At 35.2% G+C, this 22301-nt stretch overlaps 1 protein-coding gene across 1 annotated transcript in view; it reads left to right on the top strand.

Annotated features, from left to right (window-relative positions):
- Cpd (carboxypeptidase D) overlaps positions 1-22301 on the top strand; it is a 71205-nt gene that overhangs the window by 10406 nt on the left and 38498 nt on the right. The window contains exons 3-7 of the mRNA XM_047544988.1: positions 16247-16389; positions 17167-17336; positions 18285-18637; positions 19376-19567; positions 21857-22024. Of these exons, the coding sequence (XP_047400944.1) occupies positions 16247-16389; positions 17167-17336; positions 18285-18637; positions 19376-19567; positions 21857-22024 (1026 nt within the window). The remainder of the gene's footprint in view (positions 1-16246; positions 16390-17166; positions 17337-18284; positions 18638-19375; positions 19568-21856; positions 22025-22301) is intronic.

The following is a 22301-nucleotide window of genomic DNA, read 5'->3' as shown; positions in this document are numbered from 1 at the left end:
TAGAAGGTTAGAAAGTAATTCCTAATCAACAATTGAGGAATATAAGTCTATATTATACTATTTCAAAAACAAATATCCTGCCTTCACAGAAAGTAAGTGTACTGTGATATTAAGGTCAGAGATCATTTGGTTATTTAGTTACTAGATCATTTGGTTATTTCATTTTTCTGAAGAAGCAAAATTTTGTTGATGCTATTATTGTTTTTATGCATCAACTTTTCTCATTTTAGCTGAATGGTCAGACATGTTTTATGTTATTTCTATAACAGCTGCTCTTTCTACCTTAGCAAATTTAAAACAATTTCTCCTTGAGGAGGCTGTGATGGTTTCAGTCATTTCAACAGGGCAAACTCATTTTGTTTATCTTAGGCAGGACTGCAGTGAGTAAGATGCTGTGAAACCTTGTGACTTGGCATATATACAAACCCTGATGTCCTAGAGTGATTTTACTGATATTCTATATGATGTATTTAGGAATTATAGCTCAAAGAAGTATATGTAGACCTTTAAAACTGAAAGGGAATATATTGATCTAGTCCAGTCCTTTTGCTTTACAGAAATTCAAGACCTGAGAGAGGGAATGACTTATGCAATATAATTTATTTATTTAGCAAACATTTACTGCAAACATTACTTGCCACATTCCATATGCCGTATTAGGTGAGGGGGACATAGTGGGAGCAAACCAGAAACAGTTCCTGCTTGTGAGGATCATACAGTGTATTACTAGTGTGGAATGTGGGGTAATTGGCCTCTACCACTTTACCTCCATAGCCAGGGTTGACTCAGCATATCTAGCTGCCTATGTAGGAGGTCCCTGCTTCTCTCAACATATCTTTCAAACCCTCAGGATTCATCTAGGGGATGATTATCCTGATAAGGCCTGTGAATAGTTATGCTTACCTGCTAAAGCCTCATTACTCTGCAAGCCTAAGAAGGACTTGTTCATGGAGCAGGGCACCTTCTTATTTTTTATTTTATTTTTTTTAAAGCACAACGTGCTGAGTCGAATGCCTTTTGCCTACCTTTTTTTTTTTCCTGTGGTACTGGGAATTGAATCCAGGGGTGCTCTACCATTGAGCAACCCCAGTTGTTTCTTTCTTTTTTATTTTTATATTTTTAATTTTTGAGACAGGGCCTCACTAAGTGACCAAGGCTGACTTTGAACCTGAGATCCTTCTATGCTTCAGCCCCTGGGTTGCTGGAATTACAGCAATGTAGTCCTACAGCACCCAGCTTAGATTTTCTATTTTTAGTAGTGATCTATAATATGAAACACCTTTTAGTTTTTAGTATATATTTCATATATGTGTGTACATAAAATTAAAACAAGTCTATGAATAATACTTATTTTTTAAATCTTTTTTAAAAAAGTATTTTGGTTATTGATGAACACAGTACCTTTATGTTATTTATTTATTTTTATGTGGTACTGAGGATCAAACCCAGTGCCTCACACGATAGGCAAGTGCTCTACCACTGAGCCACAACCACAGTACCTTAAATCTTAACCTTTTAAATATATTGCGGTATTATTTCTTATAGCCTGTTCTGTTTGTTTGTTTTCAGTTTGTTTATTTATTTTAGTACTAGGGATTGAACCCAAGGGTGCTTAATGACTGAGCCACATCCCCAATCCTTTTTATAAAATTTAAAAAATTTTTTAGTTGTGAGTGGACATAATACCTTTATTTTATTTTTATGCATTGCTAAGGATTGAACCCAGTGCCTCACCTGCTAGGTGAGCGATCTACCACTTAGCCACAACCCCAGCCCCACCCCAATCCTTCCTATTTTTTATTTTGAGACAGGGTCTCACTAAGTTTGTTAGGGCCTTGCTAAATTGGTGAGGCTAGCCTTAAACTTGTGATCCTCCTATCTCAGCCTCCTGAGCGGCAGAGATTACAGGCATGTGCTACCATGCCTGATGCATTTCATTTTTAAAAAGTAACTTCTTTGCTTTCCCCCTGACTTGCTTTCTCTCTCCTCCTCGCTTTTCACACTCTTTCTTGCACGCTCCTTTTCTCTTTCCCTTTCTTTTCCTCTCATTTTCTCTCTTATCCTGCAAGGAGACACTCTGTTTGCTTAATAAATCCTCTTATGTGAAGGAAAAAAAAAAAAAAAAAAGTAACTTACCAGTTATCACAAACCACTAATATATCTTACTAATGGGTAATGACCTATAGTTTGAAAGAAAACCCTGTTATTCATTACCATATGGTAGACTTTATTTATTTTCAACTTCTAAGTAGGAACAAAACACCTTCATGTTGCATTTGATTACTTATTACTTGAGGGTTTTCTTTTGCCCTGACTTGTCTGTATGTCTCAGTCATTTCAAGTGCAGACTGAGCCACAATTTATCGCAGTTTCTCCTCCCTATAATTTGAATGAGTATTGAGATAGGAAATTTTCAGCTTTCCATGTTGCTCATGTGTCTATTTATACTATGATTTGTTAGGACAACTGCCATAATGTTTTATATTTATGTTTTTTAAATTATTATTATTGTTTTTTTATTTTAAGTCATTGCTGACTTGGGGACTAAGGTTTTTCAAATTGGTAATTTTGATTTTTTTTTTTTTTTTTTTTTTTCCTTCGGGAAGAAGAAAATGTTCTCTGGATGTTTCAAACCTTTTTCTCTCCTTTATTCCCTGGGCAGAGTTATAAACTGTAACCAGATAGCATATGATGTACCTAGTTCTTTTTTTTTTTTTTTTTGTGAATATGAATACCTTTGATCATGTGGACAACCATTTTTTCTCTAAAGTGGCGATCAAACTAAGCAGTATGTATGTGCTCTAAATATTGAGGTATACTTGACTGGAAGTAGGTGACTGCTGGAAAGGAAAGAGCATGAGGAAAATAATTACCAGTTTTCAGTGGTATAACAAGCAGATTTATCCAAGAATGGACCAGAAAACTTATCTAGAGCAGTGTTTTCAGGACATTACGTGTTAACTCATATGACACCAGAAAATTGGAATCTAAAACAAGGAAAAAAATCAAAAGAACAAACCCCACAATATCTGATATTAATGAGTAGACAAACTCATAAGTAGAGTGGAGAATTTAAGTTGTGCTTCTCTCAGTAACAGATCATGAAGACACATGAATAAGATCACAGTGGAGGTGCTGGGTGTGTGGTGCAAGCCTGTAATCCCAGCAGCTGGGGAGGCTGAGGCAGGAGGATCTCAAGATCAAGATCAGTCTCAGCACCCTAACCAGGCCCTAAGCAACTTAGTGAGACTGTCTCAAAAATAAATAAATAAGTAAATAAATAAATAAATAAATAAATAAATAAATAGAGCTGGGGATGTGGCTTAGTGGTGGTTAAGTGCCCCTAGGCTCAATTCCTGGTACCAAAACAAAAAACAAACAAATACCCTCAAAAACACAGTGGATTTGAATAGCATAAATAAACCAATTTGGCTTAGTGAACATGTACAGAAAGAATATTGCCCTCATATCTAATTTTCCTGTAGTCTCTTAACTAATCTGAGGTATAGATAACTAAGTAATTTACCAGTTGTCATTCTTAGGGAAGATATGTCTAATTCTGTTAAATACTTGTGTTATTTTGTTTTTAAAAAATAATGTATTAAAAGCAAAGCAACAAACATACAAAAACTTAAAGGGTTCTTGTGTCTCTGTTGGTTTTACATTTTGATAGAATCAAATCTAAACTTGAGCAGAGTCCAATCAACCTCTTTTTCTAGCCTTATCTTCTACCTCTCCTGCAATGCTGAACTACTTGTCCTTCCTCAAAAATGAACTTTCACACATTAGGCTATTCTTTGTCTAGAATGTTTTCCTTCAGTTTACCTGTACATCCTCTGAAACCTCCCCAGTAGTCACTCTCCTGCCCACCTAGTGTTTTTTTTGTTGTTGTTATCTTAGCAGTATAATGCTTATCCAACTTATGTTAATAGTTTCTTTGTATCTCATGTTATATGTGAATTTTTTTAATAATAAGGACAGGGTGGTGCTATTTTTGGAGTTCTCTTTGTATAAAATGTATTGGAAGGGACAGTCCTAGAGGAAGGGAGATTAGAGAGGTTTTTACAGTTAGTTGGAATTAGTCTCTTTAGGAGATAAGGAGTTTAGAGGGATGTGTGGGAATGAAAAAGGAATATGTGGGAGAAGAATTGCATAATTCTGATTAAATGGTAAAACAGAACATCAAGGAGAGGAAGGACCAACAGAGATGACTTTGAGGATTTTGAGCCAGAATAAATGAGATATAGAAAAAATGATTTGATTCATCCCCCCCCCCTCTCTTATCTCTCTCTCTCTCTCTCTCCCTAACTTTCTGAAGAAGAGTTAAAATTGGAGGTGGTACTTGATATTCTGATCACAAGTACCCAAGGGCAGTTAGGAAATAGGTTCTGAGATTTAGGAGTTTGTTTGGTTTTGGTATTGGGATTGAGCTGAGGAGTGCTTTGTCACTTAGCTACATCCCCAGTCCTTTTTATTTTTTGTTTTGAGACAAGGTCTCATTCAGTTGCTCAAGGTCATGCTAAATCGATGAGGCTGGCCTTGAACTTTGAATCCTCCTTATAAGCCTCTCACGTTGCTGGGATTATAGGTATGTGCCATTGTACCTGGCAGATTAAGGAGTTTTGAGAAATTTGGAAAGCATATGTCAGAGTACATGGTTTTGAAAATTGAATTGATATTTTTTCCTGGCATAATTAATTGCTTGGAGCCAGAAATTCAACTAAAACATTTCTATAAATGAACAGATGGACACTTTTTCACCTCCAAAGTGAATGAAGGATGTACCAGGATGTTTTCTTTAAGGAATGCTGACAATTCAGCTACTAATTATCAGTCTGTTCATTTGTGAGTACAACTGATAATCAAACGTATATCAGTGCAGTACTTTTGGTCTTAGCTGATCTCATACATTGAAGAGTTGATTGACTCTCTTCTTCCTCTTTTGTTCTCTTTTTAAAATGGAGTGTTTTCTTATCTAAAAGGAAAGCAAAAAGGTACAACCATAATTCAACAGAATATTTGCTTCTACTTGAGTCATGAGTTTGCTTTAGTAAACTGAAGTATAGCCTAATATAGAATCTGACCTTTAGGAGCATTGCGCTAGTGTACTTTATAATGTGATAATAGGGCCATGTGAAGACTACTATTTAGGGTTTGGCCCCTCAATCTTCACAAATATGTCTATAAAGTGGATGTACTCCCTGCCCGCCACAGCCCTTTTTTTTCCTCTTTAACTCAGGTGATACAGAATGGGAGAGAATGCTTTTAAAAAGAGGGAAATGCAGTTCAGAGATCTCTGTGAGAGATGGTGTTGACCAAGTTGGAACTAAAAACAGAGGCAGGACTGTTGAGCTCTGTAGAATCATATCATTAGCAAATATATATCTAGTGGGAGTGGTGAAGGAAATAGATTTTCAAAGATAAGTTGCTCAGAATGTAAAGACCAATTTCAGTTAAGGTTTAGTCAACCTGAATTTAAAGATTAGGAATTTGTGGAATTTTTAAAGACAACCTCTGTTTTCCATTCATTTGGCTCATATTTTCCATTTAACATTTTTTATGAGCATCATGCCATCAACTTGTAAGATCACTTCGGTAGTGCAACATCATCACTTAACTTACTTATTTTCTGTAAAGAAATTAAAAGCAGTCAGAATTAATTTTAAGAATTTCTCACTGTCCTTTGAACTAATAGTCTTCCCTTATCTGCAGCTTTGTTTTCTGAGGTTTTAGTTAAAATTACTGTAGTCTCCCCTTATCTGTGGGGTTTGGTTCAAGAATTCCAGTTTTCATTCATGGCCTGAAAATATTAAATGAAAAATTCTAGACACAAATAGTTCATAGGTTTCAAATTGTGCACTGTTCTGAGCAGCATGATGAAATTTGCAGTGTCCTGTTGTCTCACCCAAAAATGAATCTTCCTTTTGTTCAGTATATCCATGCTGTACATGCCACCTGCCCTTTGTCTCTTGTGTATCAGATGACTGTTGAGATATGGCAGTGCTTGACTTCAGGTCACCCTTACATAGTAACCTAATGCTGTATCAGACCATCACATGAAGAAAGTGGGGGAGTTCATTACTATATTTTGAAATAGAGACCAAATTCACACAACTAACAATATACTGTTATAATTATTCTATTTTATTACTTATTTTTGTTAAGCACGTACTGTGTTTAGTTTAGAAATCAAACTTTATCATAGGTACATATGTATAGGAAAAAACATAGTATACATAGAGTTAGGTAATGTCTTTGGTTTCAGGCATTCATTGGGGTTCTTGGAACATATCTCACATAGATCTACTATAGTTTTGAGCTCTAAATTTAAATATAAACTGGAAATTGTTTATCAATATTCCTGTATTCTGAAATGCTTTTCCTATTTAAAAAAAAATCATAGTTTTCCTGTAAAAGATTAATAAATTTCTTGACTAATATAGTTTTATACTTAATAATTGGCCTGGTGAGGTATTTAAAAAAAAAAAAAAACCTACATGTTTTATGTCTAACACTGAAGCATTGACTATATTTTTTTCTATTGGATTTCTGCTTGAGGCTGAAAAGCAAATCATTGGTTTGGGGAGAAGGAGACTAGTTAGTTTAGATAGCTTTAAGAAAGTTCAATTCCAGATCTTTGGTGTCTGTTTCTACTCTTTCCTAATGTTGGTCTGCCTGGGAGGTTCTCTCATATCTTCTTCTCCCACTTGACTGAAGACTGGCATCCTTTTATGCCCATCTGAATCACATTGTAGTATATTGCTTTGGAGTTTTTACACTTTTTTGGGACAGCAAAACAGAAGGGACAACTTGGTGATTTCTTTAATACTATTGTAAAAGCATCACCCCAAAGCTTTTATTAAAAGATGTATTTTCAACTGGGTGCTTCAAAGTACAGGATAAGGAAACACTATACCTATGTCATTAATGAATTGAAGACTTTGCTTGTTCATTTTTAAAATATTGTTTTCAGCTTCTTTGCTTACCAAGGGAGACCTGATTTCACTCAGTTGATTTGAGTAGTTTTAAATAAATGCAAATGAAAAGAAAAATTGCAGATGCATATATGAAAGATATATTTTAGTAATTATTTCTTGTTATGCTTATTATTTGTAAAACATTGTAATGAAACCATGCCTTTTTTTTTTTGTGGTGCTGGGGATTGAACCCAGGGCCTTGTGCTTGCGAGGCAAGCACTCTACCAACTGAGCTATATCCCAGCCCCTGAAACTATGCCTTTTTGATAAATGTAAGCCAGTGGTTATTGTAATAATACAATCTGGATGACAGAGTATAACACTAGGGCATTATGATCATTGGAGATAAGAAAAATGTAAATACACATACATAGTCATTATAGATTGAAACATTTGTAGGATGGCTAAAGCACGCAGGTATATCACATTCAAATTAAATTCTGCTGGAGGAAGTGGAGTGGGAAAAAAGTTCAAGGAAGAAAAGGGAAGTTGTAAAATTTCTACTGTTAAAGAAGAGGTGTGCTTGTAAGCACAAGGCCCTGGGTTCGATCCCCAGCACCTGCAAAAAAAAAAAAAAAAAAAGAAGAGGTGTGTTCATGTACTTTTTTTATAAAGACAATTCTAGGAATCAAATCTCCATGGTGTTTTCATTTATTTGGAAACATTTAAAGTAATGTAAAGGTTTTATTTAAAATTTTGTATTGTGCAGGATATTACTTTGTTTGCAGTTCTTTGAACTTAAAATCAAAACTTTTGAATACCAACTTAAAAATTTGTGAGCTGGGCTGGGGTGCAGCTCAGTGGTAGAGCATTTACCTAGTATTCATAAGACTGTTTTCCATCCTCAGTAGCAGCGTGCCTCGTGCACACACACACACACATACATACACACACACCCGATGTTGCATAATTTTTTAGTTATTTTAGTGTGAATAAATTGAAGATCATTGGTTTGGATAGCTTTGAGAGACTGATAGATAATAGAAGCTTGCTTATTTATGATAGTTACTAAGTAGGGTAAGTAGCAGATACTTCATACTATTTTTAAAGTGTTTTATTATTTTACTGAAGCTGAATGTTTACTCCCCAAATAAAAATTTTCTTTGGCTAGCTGAGCATGGTGGTGCATGCCTGTAAATCTAGCTGAGCCTGGTGGTGTAAGCTGTAATCCCAATGGCTCGGGAGGCTGAGGCAGGAGGATCATGAGTTCAAAGCCAGCCTCAGCAACTTAGTGAGGCCCAAAGCAACTCAGCGAGACCCTGTCTCTAAATAAAATACAAAAAGGGCTGTGAATGTGGCTCAGTGGCTAGGTGTCCCTGACTTCAATCCCTGGTACCAAAGTGGGGGGAAAAAAAGATATTGTAAAATCTGACATTTTTCTTTATGTTGAACCAAATGAAATATCAGCTAAAAAAATAAACAAATGCATTAACTGAATCTGGCAGTAGCTACAACTATTAGTAGTATTATATCTACTTACAGATCAATGCCTGTTCCCTTTATAGTGAGGCTAGCTTTGTGTGGATAGATTTTGTATTGAAGAAAAGAATCAAGGAAGGAAAGATAATGGAATGAGACGAACGTCATTACACATGTACTTGTATGATTACACAAATGGTGTGACTGTACGTTGTGTACAACCAGAGAAATGAAAAGTTATACCCCATTTGTGCACGATAAATCAAAAAAAAAAATCAAGACAAAAAATTGGAATCAGCTACTTAGTTAAAATTACTTATACTTACTTATTATACAGTCTTTGACATTTAATATGGAAAAATGTTAAATTTAACATAGATGGTAAATAATGCCTACTTGTGGTATCTCACAAAAATTTTTTTTACATTATCCATAACTCAGACAGTTAATGTTCCCATTTGTTTCCAGGTTTTTAAAGATCTTCTAAATTAAAACTTGAAGTTGGTGAATACTTTCTGATATTCTAAAGCTAGTAAAGGTCTATCTTCTTTGCCTTGTGAAATAAAATTAATTTATTGCTCTTCTAACATTGATTGGCTCTTGAGAGTTTTGAAAAATATAGATTAAAGTAGTTATCACAACTCACTGGCTACCTTCTAAGATTAGTTCATTGTTATAGACTCAGAGAAAATATGCTTTACTTTTATGAGATTGTGTCAAGTTTGTAGATATATTCCTGTTATTGATTTCTACTTCATTCCATCATGGTCAAAGAAAAAAAAAAAAGAGAGAAAGAAAAGTAATGTATAAACCCTTCCTATCATCCTGTATCCTCCCAGTTTATGTTGTATTTGTCACAAGTATTGTTTCTGTATACATTGACAATGCCACCAATGGCATGGTTTTTTCTTTCAACTGTCTGTCATATGTTGTCTAAAGAACTTAAGAGAAAAATGGTTTATTATATTTACCCAGATCATTACCATATCTGTTACTTTTCATTCATTCTTGAAGTTCCAGATTTCTCTCTGATAACATTTCTCTTTTGCCTTAAGAACTTCCTTTAGAATTTCTTTTAAATCAAATCTACTTAGATTTTTAAGTTTTCCTTCACCAGGTATCTGTTTTGCCTTTATTCCCAAGGGTTATTTTCACAGGGTATAAAATCGTGGGTTACGGGGTGATATTTTTTTTTTCTTCTTTTTTTTAATGTGTTTGTTTGGTTTATAAAGCACTTTACAACTTTGTGTCAGGCCCTTCTGGCCTCCATGACTTCTGCTGAGAAATTCAGTCGTTTGAATTGTTTTCCCTGTGTATCAATTTATCATTTTTCTTTGGCTACTTTCAAGACTTCTTTATCTTTGGTTTTCAGCAGTATGATTATGAAGCATCTAGGTATAGATTTCTTTGAGTTTATCCTGTTTGGGATTTGCTGAACTTCTTGAAATGTAAGTTTATGTCTTTTTGCCAAATTTGGTTTTAGCCATTATTTCGTCCAAAAACTTTTAAGCATGGTACTACTTTTTTCTCTTCTGATACTCCAGTGACAATGCTACACCTTTTAATATTGTCTGTAAAATTCTCTTCTTCTTTTTCTTTAAAGAAAAAAATTTTTTTTTCAGTGCTAGGGATGAACCCAGGGCTTCACATATGGTAGGCATGTCCTCCTCACCTTTTTTCCACCCCTTTCTCAGTTGTTTAGCATGTGCAAAGGTAATCTCTCTTTGTCAGTCTTCAAGATAACTCACTCTTTCCCCAGTCATTTCCATTCTTTTGAACATTTCCAATAGATTTTTAAATTCAATTACTGAGTTCTTTACTTCTAAACTTTGTTTATTTTGGTTCTAGGGATTGAATCCAGGGATGCTTAGCCACTGAACCACGTCCCCAGCCCTTTTTATTTTTTTATTTTGAAACAGGGTCTTGCTAAGTTGCTTAGGGCCTCACTGGATTGCTAAGGCTGGCCTTAAATCTATGACTGTCCTGCCTCAGCTTCCAGAGCTGCTGGGATTACAGGTGTGTGCCACCATTCCAAACCACTTCTAAAATTTCTATTTTGTTCTTTGTATGTGTGATACACACACACACACACACACACACACACACACAAAGAATGAATAAGCAAATTGTATTTCTTTCTTTCACTGCATTTTAAGAATGTTTAATCATAATTCTTTGAAGCATGATTATAATTGTCTGGGTCATCTTGGAATTGAAGTCTGTTGACTTTTTTTCCTTGTAATTTGTTGAGACTTTTACTAGTTCTTTGTATATCTGATAATTTTGGATTGTATCTTGGACATTTTAGTGTTCATGATTAGACATGTTAGTTTGTTTTGCATTCTCCAGTCCCCTACTTTTCCACCCCTGTCATGGGGATTGAACCCCATCTTTGAGTGTGGTAGACAAGGACTCTACCACTGAGCCACACCTCTAGCCCATAGGTCTTGTTGAAATCATATATGTATATTTTTAAATGGTAACTTTGTGTTTGTTTGTTCTAGCAGGGAATGACCCAGTTAGGTTCAGCTACAAGTTTTGACTCGCCTATAAAAGGCAGTGATTCCAATGTGAGTTCAGTTTTCAAAACCTTTGTGGTGTTGCTGAGATCTATCCGTGTGTGCATCACTGAGGGGCCAGTCTAGGAACCAGGCATTGACCTATTCTGTACTTGTGTTCTCTATGCTTTTGGTGTGCAATTTAACATCAGAGCCACACATGCGCAGCACAGGAGTGAGCCAGGAATTCATAGACAACTTTATGGAGTCCCTTTCACAAACTTCATCATATCTGCAATGTGACCAAGTCTCTGACTTCCAGGGTCTCCCAATGTGGATGATAAATAAGGACATGAAAGATACCCTTTTATGGGAAAGAAAAAAAAATTCAATATCAACATTAGTCATTAGGGGAATACAAATTAAAACCACAAGGAGAAACCACTACACACTCATTAGAATGCTTAAAATTTTAAAGATTGACCAGTTATTTGAGCAGCTTTTTAGCTGATGATGTGGAGTAGTTGGAACGTTCATTCATTGCTGGTAGCAATGTAAAAATGGTAGAAGTATGTTGAAAAACAAACTTCTTATAAAGTTAAGCTTAAATTTCTTTTATGACTCAACCATACCACTCCAAGGTATTTACCTCAAAGACATGAAGTCATCTGTCCACCCTAAGATCTACGCATAGCTTTACTCATGATTACCAAAAAATTGGAAACCGCTAAAATATTTATCATATAGAGAATGAATAAACAAGCCTGGAAATGATGCAGGCCTGTAGTCTTAGCAACTCAGGATGGTGAGGGAGAAGGATCACAAACTTGAGGTTAGTCTTGGCAGCTCAGTGAGACCCTAAGCAATTTAGCAAGACTGTCTCAAAATAAAAAAGATGATGGACTGGGGATGTAGCTTAGTTGATAGAGTGACCCTGGGTTAATCTCCAGTGCTATGCACACACAAGAATGAATAAACAAATTATATTACATCCATATAATAGAATACTTATTAATAAAAAGTTCTGTTTACCTGGGCATGGTGGTGCATACTGGTGATCCCAGTGGCTTGGGAAGCCAAGGCAGGAGAATCATAAGTTCAAAACCAGCCTCAGCAACTTAGTGGGACTCTAAGCAGCTTAGCTAGATGCTGTCTCAAAATAAAAATTAAAAAAAAAGGGGGGCTGAAGATGTGACTCAGTGCATCCCTGGGTTTAAGCCCCAGCACCAAAAAAATAATTACTATTTATAAATATATAAAATAAATAATAAATAATAAATATATATACATATATTCACCAACATGAATGAGTCTCAAAAGCCTTAAGAATTGTGCTAAATGACAGAGGCCTGATACAAGACTATATATATTACATAATTCCATTTATATGACATGTTGGGAAAGGCAAAAATATGGGGAAAGCAATTAATGATTGCCCAGGACATGGAAGCTGGGGCAAGGAGCTTTCTGGGGTGGTGCAAATGTTCCATATCCTAATTCTATTAATACTTATATGACTCTATACATTACACTGTATACTTAAATAAGGTGAATCTTACATCATATACATTATACCTCCATAAATCCGACTTTAAAAAAACTTCAACTTGTTTTTAAGAGAGGTTGTCAAAGTATTTTGAGTTGCTTTATAATTGAGTAAAGGAGAATTGTTTAAAATTCTGTATCCTATGAAAAAACTTACAGATATCATGCAAAAAGATGTGCATATAACCTTTTGACTAATATGTGGTAAATATGTCTAACACTTTAAAGGGTTGCATGATAGTTCATTTTTATATGATAATTTACTGAACTGGTCTTCCTCTGTTGTTGTTGTTTCCATGTTTATTTTTCTTCAATTTAAACACTGTAGTCTTTCTCCTCATAGCTGCTATCTTAGAATAAATTTCTGGAAAAGAAATTTCTGTGTTAAAGTCATGACTACTTAAAAGATTTTATATAAATGTTTCCAAATTGTTACCCAGAAACATTCTATAATCCTTTGTCATTTTTTCATAGTATTGTATTTTATGATTTTTACAATGTTTATTAGATGTTTTATAAATTTTAAATAGTTAAATCTATCATTATTTTTCTTTCATGCTTTCACTCACTTTGATGTCATGCTTAAAAAGACTTTTCTTCATTCTAGGCGCATATGGAAATACTTATGTTAGCTTCTGATTTCTGTTATGGTTTTTTTTTTTTTTTTTTTGAAGCATTTAATTAACCACCTTTTTTTTTTTTTTTTTTTCTTTCTTCTTCTTCTTCTTTTTGGTACTGGAGATTGAACCCAAGGATGAATTACATCCCCAGTCCTTTTTATTTTTTATTTTAAGACAGGTCTCACTGAATTATTTAGGGCCTTGCTAAGTTGCAGAGACTGGCCTTGAACTTGTGATCCTTCTGCCTCAGCCTCTCAAGTTGCTGGGATTACAGACTGTGCCTGGCACTATGATTTCATTTTATATGTGGATTGTAGAGTTCATTTGGTATAACATGAGTAAAGCTCCCCCCCTTTTTTTTTTTGCCACCTACTTTATCATTTTTATGCATGTGCACTTATCATTGAGCTATATCCCTAACCCTTTTTATCTATTTATTTATTGAGCCATGATTTTGCTGAATTGTTGAGCGTCTCACTAAGAATTTGTGATCATCCTGCTTCATATTGAAAACCAACAAAATACTCTCTGTCCTCCCCACCCCGTACCCAGTGCTGTAGAAAAGCAAGGAAGCCTTTATCCCCAGCCTCTTAGACCCTGCTTGCCTTTCCAGCCTTTGCTTTTAACTACACCCCTGCAGTTCTGTGCTCCTGCCCTAATACTGTGGCTTATCAGCCTCACAGATATTTGTCAACAAATGCCAGACCCTCCTATCCTGCACCTTTTACAAAGCCATTTCATCTCCAACTGGAGTGCTCCTGATTCCCCTGCATCCCTTTTTCTGGCTCATATGGTTTTACTCATCTTTCTTTGAGACCTAACTAAATTAAAAAAGAAAAGTCTCCAAGAAACCTTTCTAGGTCTTCCCTCAGCCCTAAAACTACTAGACTACTGGCATAGGCCCATAGGACCTCAATTACTGTTTTAAAAAATTATAGAAAAATATACATAATATAGTAATAACCTTTTTAATAATATTACATGTACAGTTCACTGGCATTAATATATTCACTTTGTTTTATAACCATTATCACTGCCCTCTATTCTCATGTTTACGTTAACTATTTATGGATACAGTTGTCTCTTCCTCTTGATAGTAAACAAAAACTTGGCCTCATTTTTAAGTACTTGATTAACATGGATGAATGTGAATGGAATTGGATAATCTCCTTTAATTATTCTGAGATACCTGACATTTCATATCTGACATCACATCAGCATTGGTGTGATCCTGCTCAGGTAACTTTGGGAATGTATTCAGTTTCTTTCTTTGTATTTCTTTTTCCAAATGGTATTTGTTGGAGTCCTGAATTTTTTCAAGGTTCCTTGCTCAATTTTGCCTTTACTAGTTTTTGATTCTTTACTCTTTACCTAGCCTTTTTTCCCCCTCAGCTGTATTTATTCTATGAATATATCAGTGAAATAGGGCATATTTATGAGGTAAGGTGGGCATATTTATGATGTAAGATAGACATAGTTCAAAAGCGGGTGTGTCTCAGAGCTTTTAATCAAACCTCAACAGAAATGAGATCGAGAGTTTAGGCTCCAATATTGTTGCTATTTCATTTCTGACCAAGTTTCACCAATTGCACTATATTGTTTGTTCTTCTGTTATCTAAGCCCCAGTTCTTTGATGAATTCCTTGTAAGCTGTGCTTTATACTGTGACAATGAGTTTTCTCTACCAACAGATTTCAGAATTATCTATTTAATCAAGTGTTCTGTCCTGCCTTTTCTCTTATAATCAAACCAGCATGTATTTTTAAACATCTTAGAATCTGAGAGTTGGAAGAATCCTTTGTGATCATCTAATGCTCACTTGCACATATGTAAAGACCCATGTTAATACCAAAGGGTTCTCAGCCAGTAAGTGGCAGAAGAATCTATGGCTTAAGTATACCTGTTGGTACTAAGTCAATGAAAGGGAAATTATTCTCCTTCCTCTGATCTGAAGGATCTTGTATAACATCACCTGAAATGTGCTGGAACTGGAAAAAGATGACCCTCAAAACCCACATTTGTACTATGCCCTATCAAAGGGGGAGAAATATCTGGGGATGATTTGGGAAAAAGGAAGTCTCCCTTGTCAGGCACAGGTACAGAGGAGGATTTTGATGAGTAGTGCATTGAATGAGCCAAACATGGGCTCTCAGGGCATCTTTCAGGGATCATTTAATATGCAAAAAAAGGGCATTGGAAACCATATGATAGAGCAAAGTAAGATCATAGTCTCCACTCTAGTCTTTATCCACATAAAATAAGATGTGAGAAAAATCAAGTGACAGGATTGATAAGGTAAAAGACTTTCTACAAAATGAGTTTGTGGGCTTGTGTAGGTATAAAAGTGGTGAAGATGATTGGCCAGGGATGCTTATTCCTCTTTTAATTCCGTCTTCTATTAAACCCATTCTGAAAGAGTTCCTGTGTTTTATTTTTCCCTGATTTATGTAGCTATGCCACCCTAGTTACTGTCTTTTTTTCTCTTGCTGCCTTGATAAAGGGGAGTACAGTTTGAATAGTAGATACTTAATGATGCTTTGGCATGAATATTCTTTACAACTTAAAGATCACATACACCCTTCGTTGTTATTCTGCTATAAATCTTAACCACTTGTACTTTACTTCTCACATCTGTAAAATGGCAAAATATTAATACCTACTTCATTTAATTATGAAGATTAAATGTTAATACATGTAAAGCTTTTCGGATAGGTCTGGCATGTAGTAAACACTCAATATAGAGCTCAAAGAGCTCTTATCAATATATATATTTTTTAAATATATATTTTTTTAGTTACCAATGAATCTTTTGTTCAATTTTATTTATTTATTTATATGTGATGCTGAGTATTGAACCCAGGGCCTCACACATGCCAGGCAGGTGCTCTACCACTGAGCCACAACTCCAGCCCCCTCAATATTGTTATTAACTGATGTAGTTATGCTCTTTATAACTGTTCATCCTACTAGTTAAGTGTATTTCCTTTATGTATATTCCTTTATCAATGTATATTCCTCTAACCTTCCTTATGGATGTCCAATTGAATAAGCTTCTCCAATTTCAGACAGCTTAATGAAAAGAAAATTCATACATGGCAAGAGAAGGGTGATTTAGTTTCTTCAGTCTTTTGGAGGGTAGAATTCCTTTCCTTCATCAAGTAAGTTTGTTTTTTTCCTTCATATTACAGGTGGTATGCAGGATTACAATTACGTATGGGCCAACTGTTTTGAGATTACATTAGAACTGTCTTGTTGCAAATATCCACCTGCTTCACAGCTTCGACAGGAATGGGAGAACAATCGTGAGTCTTTGATCACATTGATTGAAAAGGTAAAAGTAGCTGACTGGAAGACTGGAGTACAGAAATAATGGATTAAATAAGGGAGAAATTTGGTTACTTATGAATGACAATTTTTATTAGGTATCATTTATCAGATCAGTTTTTATTAAGATTGGAGATAATTTTTGGAGATTTTTATATTACAATCTGTTACAACATATTCTAGTTCTGCCTCTTCTGTCCCCTACTTCTAGTTCTCTGCTCCATTGTTGCTCCCTTTGCCTGTCTTAGAACACTTTTACAAACTAGATTAGCTAAATTTGTACTACTGGTGGGGTGGAGGTGTAACTCAGTGGGTGAATGTATGCTTGGCATGCATGAAGCTGTGAGTTTGATACCCAGCACCAAAAAACCTTTCCAAAAAACTCTGTAAATTTGTACTTCCAGGTTCTTACCATGTCATGTGTTCATATTTGCTAGAGAGCCTTTACCACTATATGAACCATGAATATTAGTTTAATTTAAATACCAGACAAATGAATCAACCATTAGATATACCAGAAATTATACTTTGTTGAGAAAATTAGAAGCCTGACTTGAGGAGAGGGAATTTCAAAAGCACCTTATTAATGTGGAGTCCGTGGAGTCCAGTCATTTATGACTTTAAGGATTTAATACTTTCATCTGTACTTTATTTCAAGTGTACTGAAAAATATTTTGGAAAGATAGAAAAGTAGTCCTATCTTTTAGAAATTCTATCAGTGCAGAGAGGTGTTATATTCTCTTGCTTTCCAAATTGTCTCTGAGATTTTATTCTTATATTTTAGGTTCACATTGGAATAAAAGGATTTGTCAAAGATTCAGTAACAGGATCTGGGTTAGAGAATGCAACCATCTCAGTGGCTGGTATTAATCATAATATCACAGCAGGGAGATTTGGTGATTTTCACAGATTACTCGTTCCTGGAACTTATAATCTTACAGTAGTTTCACCTGGGTAAGAATTTAAACTAGATTTTTAATTAAAATGTCAAGCCTCTTTTATACCTAAGACAGAAAAATAGGTCTTGTAAATGTTACTCACTGTATCTGGCTTTTATTTTTTCTTATTGTCTCATTTTTTTCTCCTTTTATATAAGAATATTGTCATGGAGTGTTTTGTCACAGTCTTAACAGCGTGAAGCATAATGGTAGCATTCGGAGGAAGAACAATTTTATAAGTTTGAAAAGAAGTTCAGCTGTGTAAAGCATTGCCTCAAGACTGGCTAGATAAAAAACTGTGGAAGAAACCCAGGACTCTGAAAATGACGTTCGAAGAATGTCATTGGCTTTCTAATATACCAGAGGAGTGGTTTTCTACCTCCCCTGTACACATCTGTGAAAACTCACTTTCATAAGGATTTAACTCATGATCTTTCATTTAATTTTGAAATTTACTACTTAGGAAAAGAGGTTGCGACGTCAGTTTGATAAAACACTGCAAAAGTTAGATAATTTATGCTTTGAGTAGTGTAGCAACAGTTACAGTGGAGTAATAAGCATATGCTTTCCCTTGAATGTGATTTTTTTTTTTTTTTTTTTTTTTTGGTAAGCAGTTTAGTGTGTGGTACCTGTAAAGGTTGTTAAGAAAAATAATTCTCTTTTTTTTTTTTTTTTTTTTTTTGTGGTGCTGGGGATTGAACCCAGGGCTTTGTGCATGCAAGGCAAGCACTCTACCAACTGAACTGTATCCCCAGCCCAGAAAAATAATTCTTTAAAGACTTAATCTGAGATTCTATATGAGATAACATCCTAAAACTCTTATATTTGCACATTTATCTTTATTTAGTTTTGAGTTTTGATAGACTACTAAGTGTAAGAGTATGTCAGGGCTACTGTTGTTATGATGTTAAAGTATCGTGTGTCTTAATCCCAAGCCATCTCCTTTTTCAAATATTTTTTTCAGATATATGCCATTGACTATTAATAACATAATAGTGAAAGAAGGACCAGCTACAGAGGTGGATTTTCCTCTTCAGCCAACTGCTGTGGTTGCATTAATTCCTGACACGACTGAGGCTATAGCAACTCCTAGCTCTGTTGCTATCCTTAATGTTCCTCAGGGAACATCATCTTCTCACCAGCCAATTCAACCCAAAGATTTTCACCACCACCATTTCCCTGATATGGAAATCTTCTTGAGAAGATTTGCCAATGAATATCCTAATATTACTCGTCTTTATTCACTGGGAAAATCGGTAGAGTCAAGAGAACTCTATGTGATGGAGATATCTGATAACCCAGGTGTCCATGAACCAGGTAATTGGTATGGTCTTACACATAATTTCTGACCTCTGAAAGCTTTTGGTTTATATTGCTGTGCTTTGTCCAGAAAGGTCACCTATAGTATATATATCTTGAATTAAAAAACATAATCAGGGCTGGGGAGATAGCTCAGCTGGTAGAGTGCTTCCCTTGCAAGCACAAAGCCCTGAGTTCGATCCCCAGTACTTAAAAAAAAAATAGTAATAATAATCAAAAAAGAAAATAAAAAAATGTAGCCCGTCTTTCCCCAGAAAAGAAGAAAATCCATCTGATAATCTGCATTAGGCATTGTATTTAATACGTACATAGATTTAATTTCTTCTCCTAATAGTATTTTTTTATATTAAATGCACATGTATGTGTGTGTGTATATGTGTATGCTTTAAACCTGCTCAGACATACATGTTAGTAAGGAAGATGTTTTATGAGATGTAAAGATTTTTCTTTTGCCAAAATACCTGTTCTCCTAAATTTTTGGCTCAGGATTTTTTTTTTTTTTTTTTTTTTTTAATACCAGGGATTAAACCCAGAGGTGCTAAACCACTGAGCTACATGCCTAGCCCTTTAAAAAAAAATTTTTTTTTTTTAATTTTGAGGCCTTCTGAGTTGCTGGAATTATAGGTGCATGCCACCACACCCAGTTTGGCTCAGGATCTTTATAAAACAAAGTCTGTGATAACTGAAAAGGATAAAAAAAAAAAAAAAACTTACATAAAATTGCTTTGTTTTCAGGTGAACCAGAATTTAAGTACATTGGAAATATGCATGGAAATGAAGTAGTTGGGAGAGAACTGCTTTTGAACCTCATCGAATACCTTTGTAAGAACTTTGGAACAGACCCTGAAGTAACAGATCTGGTTCGTAATACTAGAATTCACCTTATGCCATCCATGAATCCTGATGGGTATGAAAAGTCTCAGGAAGGTAAAGAATAACTAAATGCTGATCTTTTTATTATCACATGGCTTGATTACTTTGAAATAGAAGAGAATTTGAACTTGTTTCCTGTAATTTCTCCCTGTTTTTATTCTTTTTTTTTTTAAATATATGTTTAGTTGTAGATGGACATAATAGCTTTATTTTATTTTATTTTTTTGATCTGAGGATTGAACCCAGTGCCTCACAGGTGCTAGGCAAGCCCTCTACCACTGAGCAACATCTCAGCCCCCTGTTTTTATTCTTATAAGTGGTTTAATATAAGATTGTTCATTATGTGATCAAGTTTATATTTAATAGAATTTTTATTTCATTTTGGTAATGGTTCTTATATGTTAAAAATAGCACAAAATCTTTACAAATTTCTTGCGTTTTTAACAGTAGTTCTTATGTACAAGTAATTAGAACAAATAAAAAAATCAATAAAAAAATCTTTATTTTTAAGTAAAAAATCAAACCAGATATACTTGAAGTCAGATATAATCTGTTTTTGACCCAGTTCTGTTTCTTAGGCATATTCTTTTTATTTATTCTTGGGTACTGGGGATTAAATCCAGGGGCTTACCACTAAGTTACATTCCCACTCATGTGCTGAGGCTGGCCGTGGACTTGGAATTCTCTAGCTTTAGCCTCCTGAGTTGCTGGGGTCACAGGTGTATGCCACCACGCTGGGCTCCTTATACATATTCAAAATTTGCTCAATTGTTGACTTCCCGATCAGCTTCTCTTGTTAGGCCCACCTTTCCTTCCTCTAGGTGGGTCCACCTTTCCTGGGGGGCAGTATGGTAAGGTCGGGGAGAGGTTTACAGAGAGTGCCTTATGCAGAACACTAGGAGAGTGAGAATCTGTCTTTTCCTAGCCCATGATTCTATAGAGAAGTTTTATATTTTCTCTTTTCTCTCTGAAGGTTTGATAATTTTAGTCTATAATAAATTGACAATGGGCAGATTAACAGGGGAAAAGCAAATTTATTAATATGGGGAAACACAAGAGTCCTACACAAAATGAGATTCAACTGCAGGTGAGGTGTTTAAGCTTATATACAGCTAAACAAAGGGTTAGGGGTTTGGCCTTCTTGCAAGGGAAGTGCCTGCAGGCTGTGGAAGGTTGAGGGAAGAACGTACATAGAGAGAAAGAGTTGTTTGTTACATGGATAAAGTATCCCAGGTAAAGGACACCTGTGGGCCAAGTGTCAAATCCCCAATCTCTTCTTCCTATGGAAATACCTTTCCCAGGCAGAAAGGGGGTTATCAGATAGAAAAGCTGTTGCACGCAATTGCTGTTTACTAATGGAGATGAATGTAAATTTCTTTTTTCAGAGCTATTCCTATGCAGTTTCTCTGAACAACTTACTTAAAATATGCCCAATAAATCCCTTTGGGTTGGGATATTTTACTCTGCCACAATTACTTCTAGGTAGTGATCTCTGTCAGTAGAACAGGCCACTCAGTGTGAATATGCAGCCACATGGTTATTAGCACTGACCTGCCCACTGGGAGAATTAGCTGGTTGTTACTGCCCAGAAGCTCTCTTGAACAAATAGGCTAGGGTTAATCCTTATATATGATTCAGATTAATTCCCTAAGGAGTTATCAGCATCACAAATTCCTCCCACATTCCCTCCACCCCCTTTCCGAGAAAGGTGCAATGTTTGCCACTAGTGAGTCCTCTAGTTGTTTTCTTCATTCACATGTAATTTTTTTCTCATTTTAATGACAGTAATAGGGTTCTCACCTCCTATTAAAATGGAATATGTATAGTTAAGTGTAAATTGAATCTTTATCCTTCATCAAATTAAATTTTCAACTGTGTCCTTGGCTAACTTTACCTTTTCGTAGCACTTTAATGTAAGCTTATCAAAATTTTCTTTTCATTTCGTCTGTTTCTTTACAGTGTCTTAGTGAGCTGTATAAAAGTACAATAGAGTCCCCCTCTGGTCAGTAATACTCCCTCAACATTGTGATCATGTCATTATGTGTGGATTATTGACAGTTGAGCAATGCTTTTAACATAATTTGTGTAATTGGATTTTTTTCTCTCAAAGTATGACCAGAGGACAAAAATGAAAGGATGGTGTGTTTTACCTCTCGGTTCAAAAGACCTAGAAGAGATAGGTTTTTAAAGTATATAGCATAAAAAAGGTATATTTAATCACAGTGGAATTGATAATAGTGAAGCATGTGTTCGCAGTTACCTTTGAATTAAGATAGCTGAAGCAGTATGAGTTGGATTAAAATATAAGTAACATGATTTAAGTTTTAATCTTTCATCCCACAGGAGATTCAATAAGTGCAATTGGCAGAAACAACAGCAACAACTTTGACCTGAACCGAAATTTCCCAGACCAGTTTGTTCAGATCACAGATCCTACCCAACCAGAAACTATTGCTGTAATGAGCTGGATGAAGGCCTATCCATTTGTCCTGTCTGCAAACCTGCACGGAGGTATGGCAACTTTATGGTGTATTACCAGTGCTTGCTACAACATAGATTAACTTTTTATTTTTTTTCTTTTTAGAGCTTTAGTTTTTCTTGAGAGTATTTTAAAATCCTGGTGAAATTTTATCTGTTTATAGTCTTAGGTTTTCTTAAAATGAATATTCTATTACTGCTTCCGTGGTAGATAACAGTAAAGATCTTTTCTCACTACCCTTTAGGTCAGTTTCCTGACTTTTCCCCTACCCTTTTCCCCCCTTCTCCCCTTTTCTCTTCTACATTTCTC

Source organism: Sciurus carolinensis, chromosome 3, assembly GCF_902686445.1.
Source record: "Sciurus carolinensis chromosome 3, mSciCar1.2, whole genome shotgun sequence".
In the NCBI taxonomy this organism is placed as follows: domain Eukaryota; kingdom Metazoa; phylum Chordata; class Mammalia; order Rodentia; family Sciuridae; genus Sciurus; species Sciurus carolinensis.
Note: the sequence above shows the minus strand (reverse complement) of the source record. Positions and strands in the feature narration are given on the sequence as shown.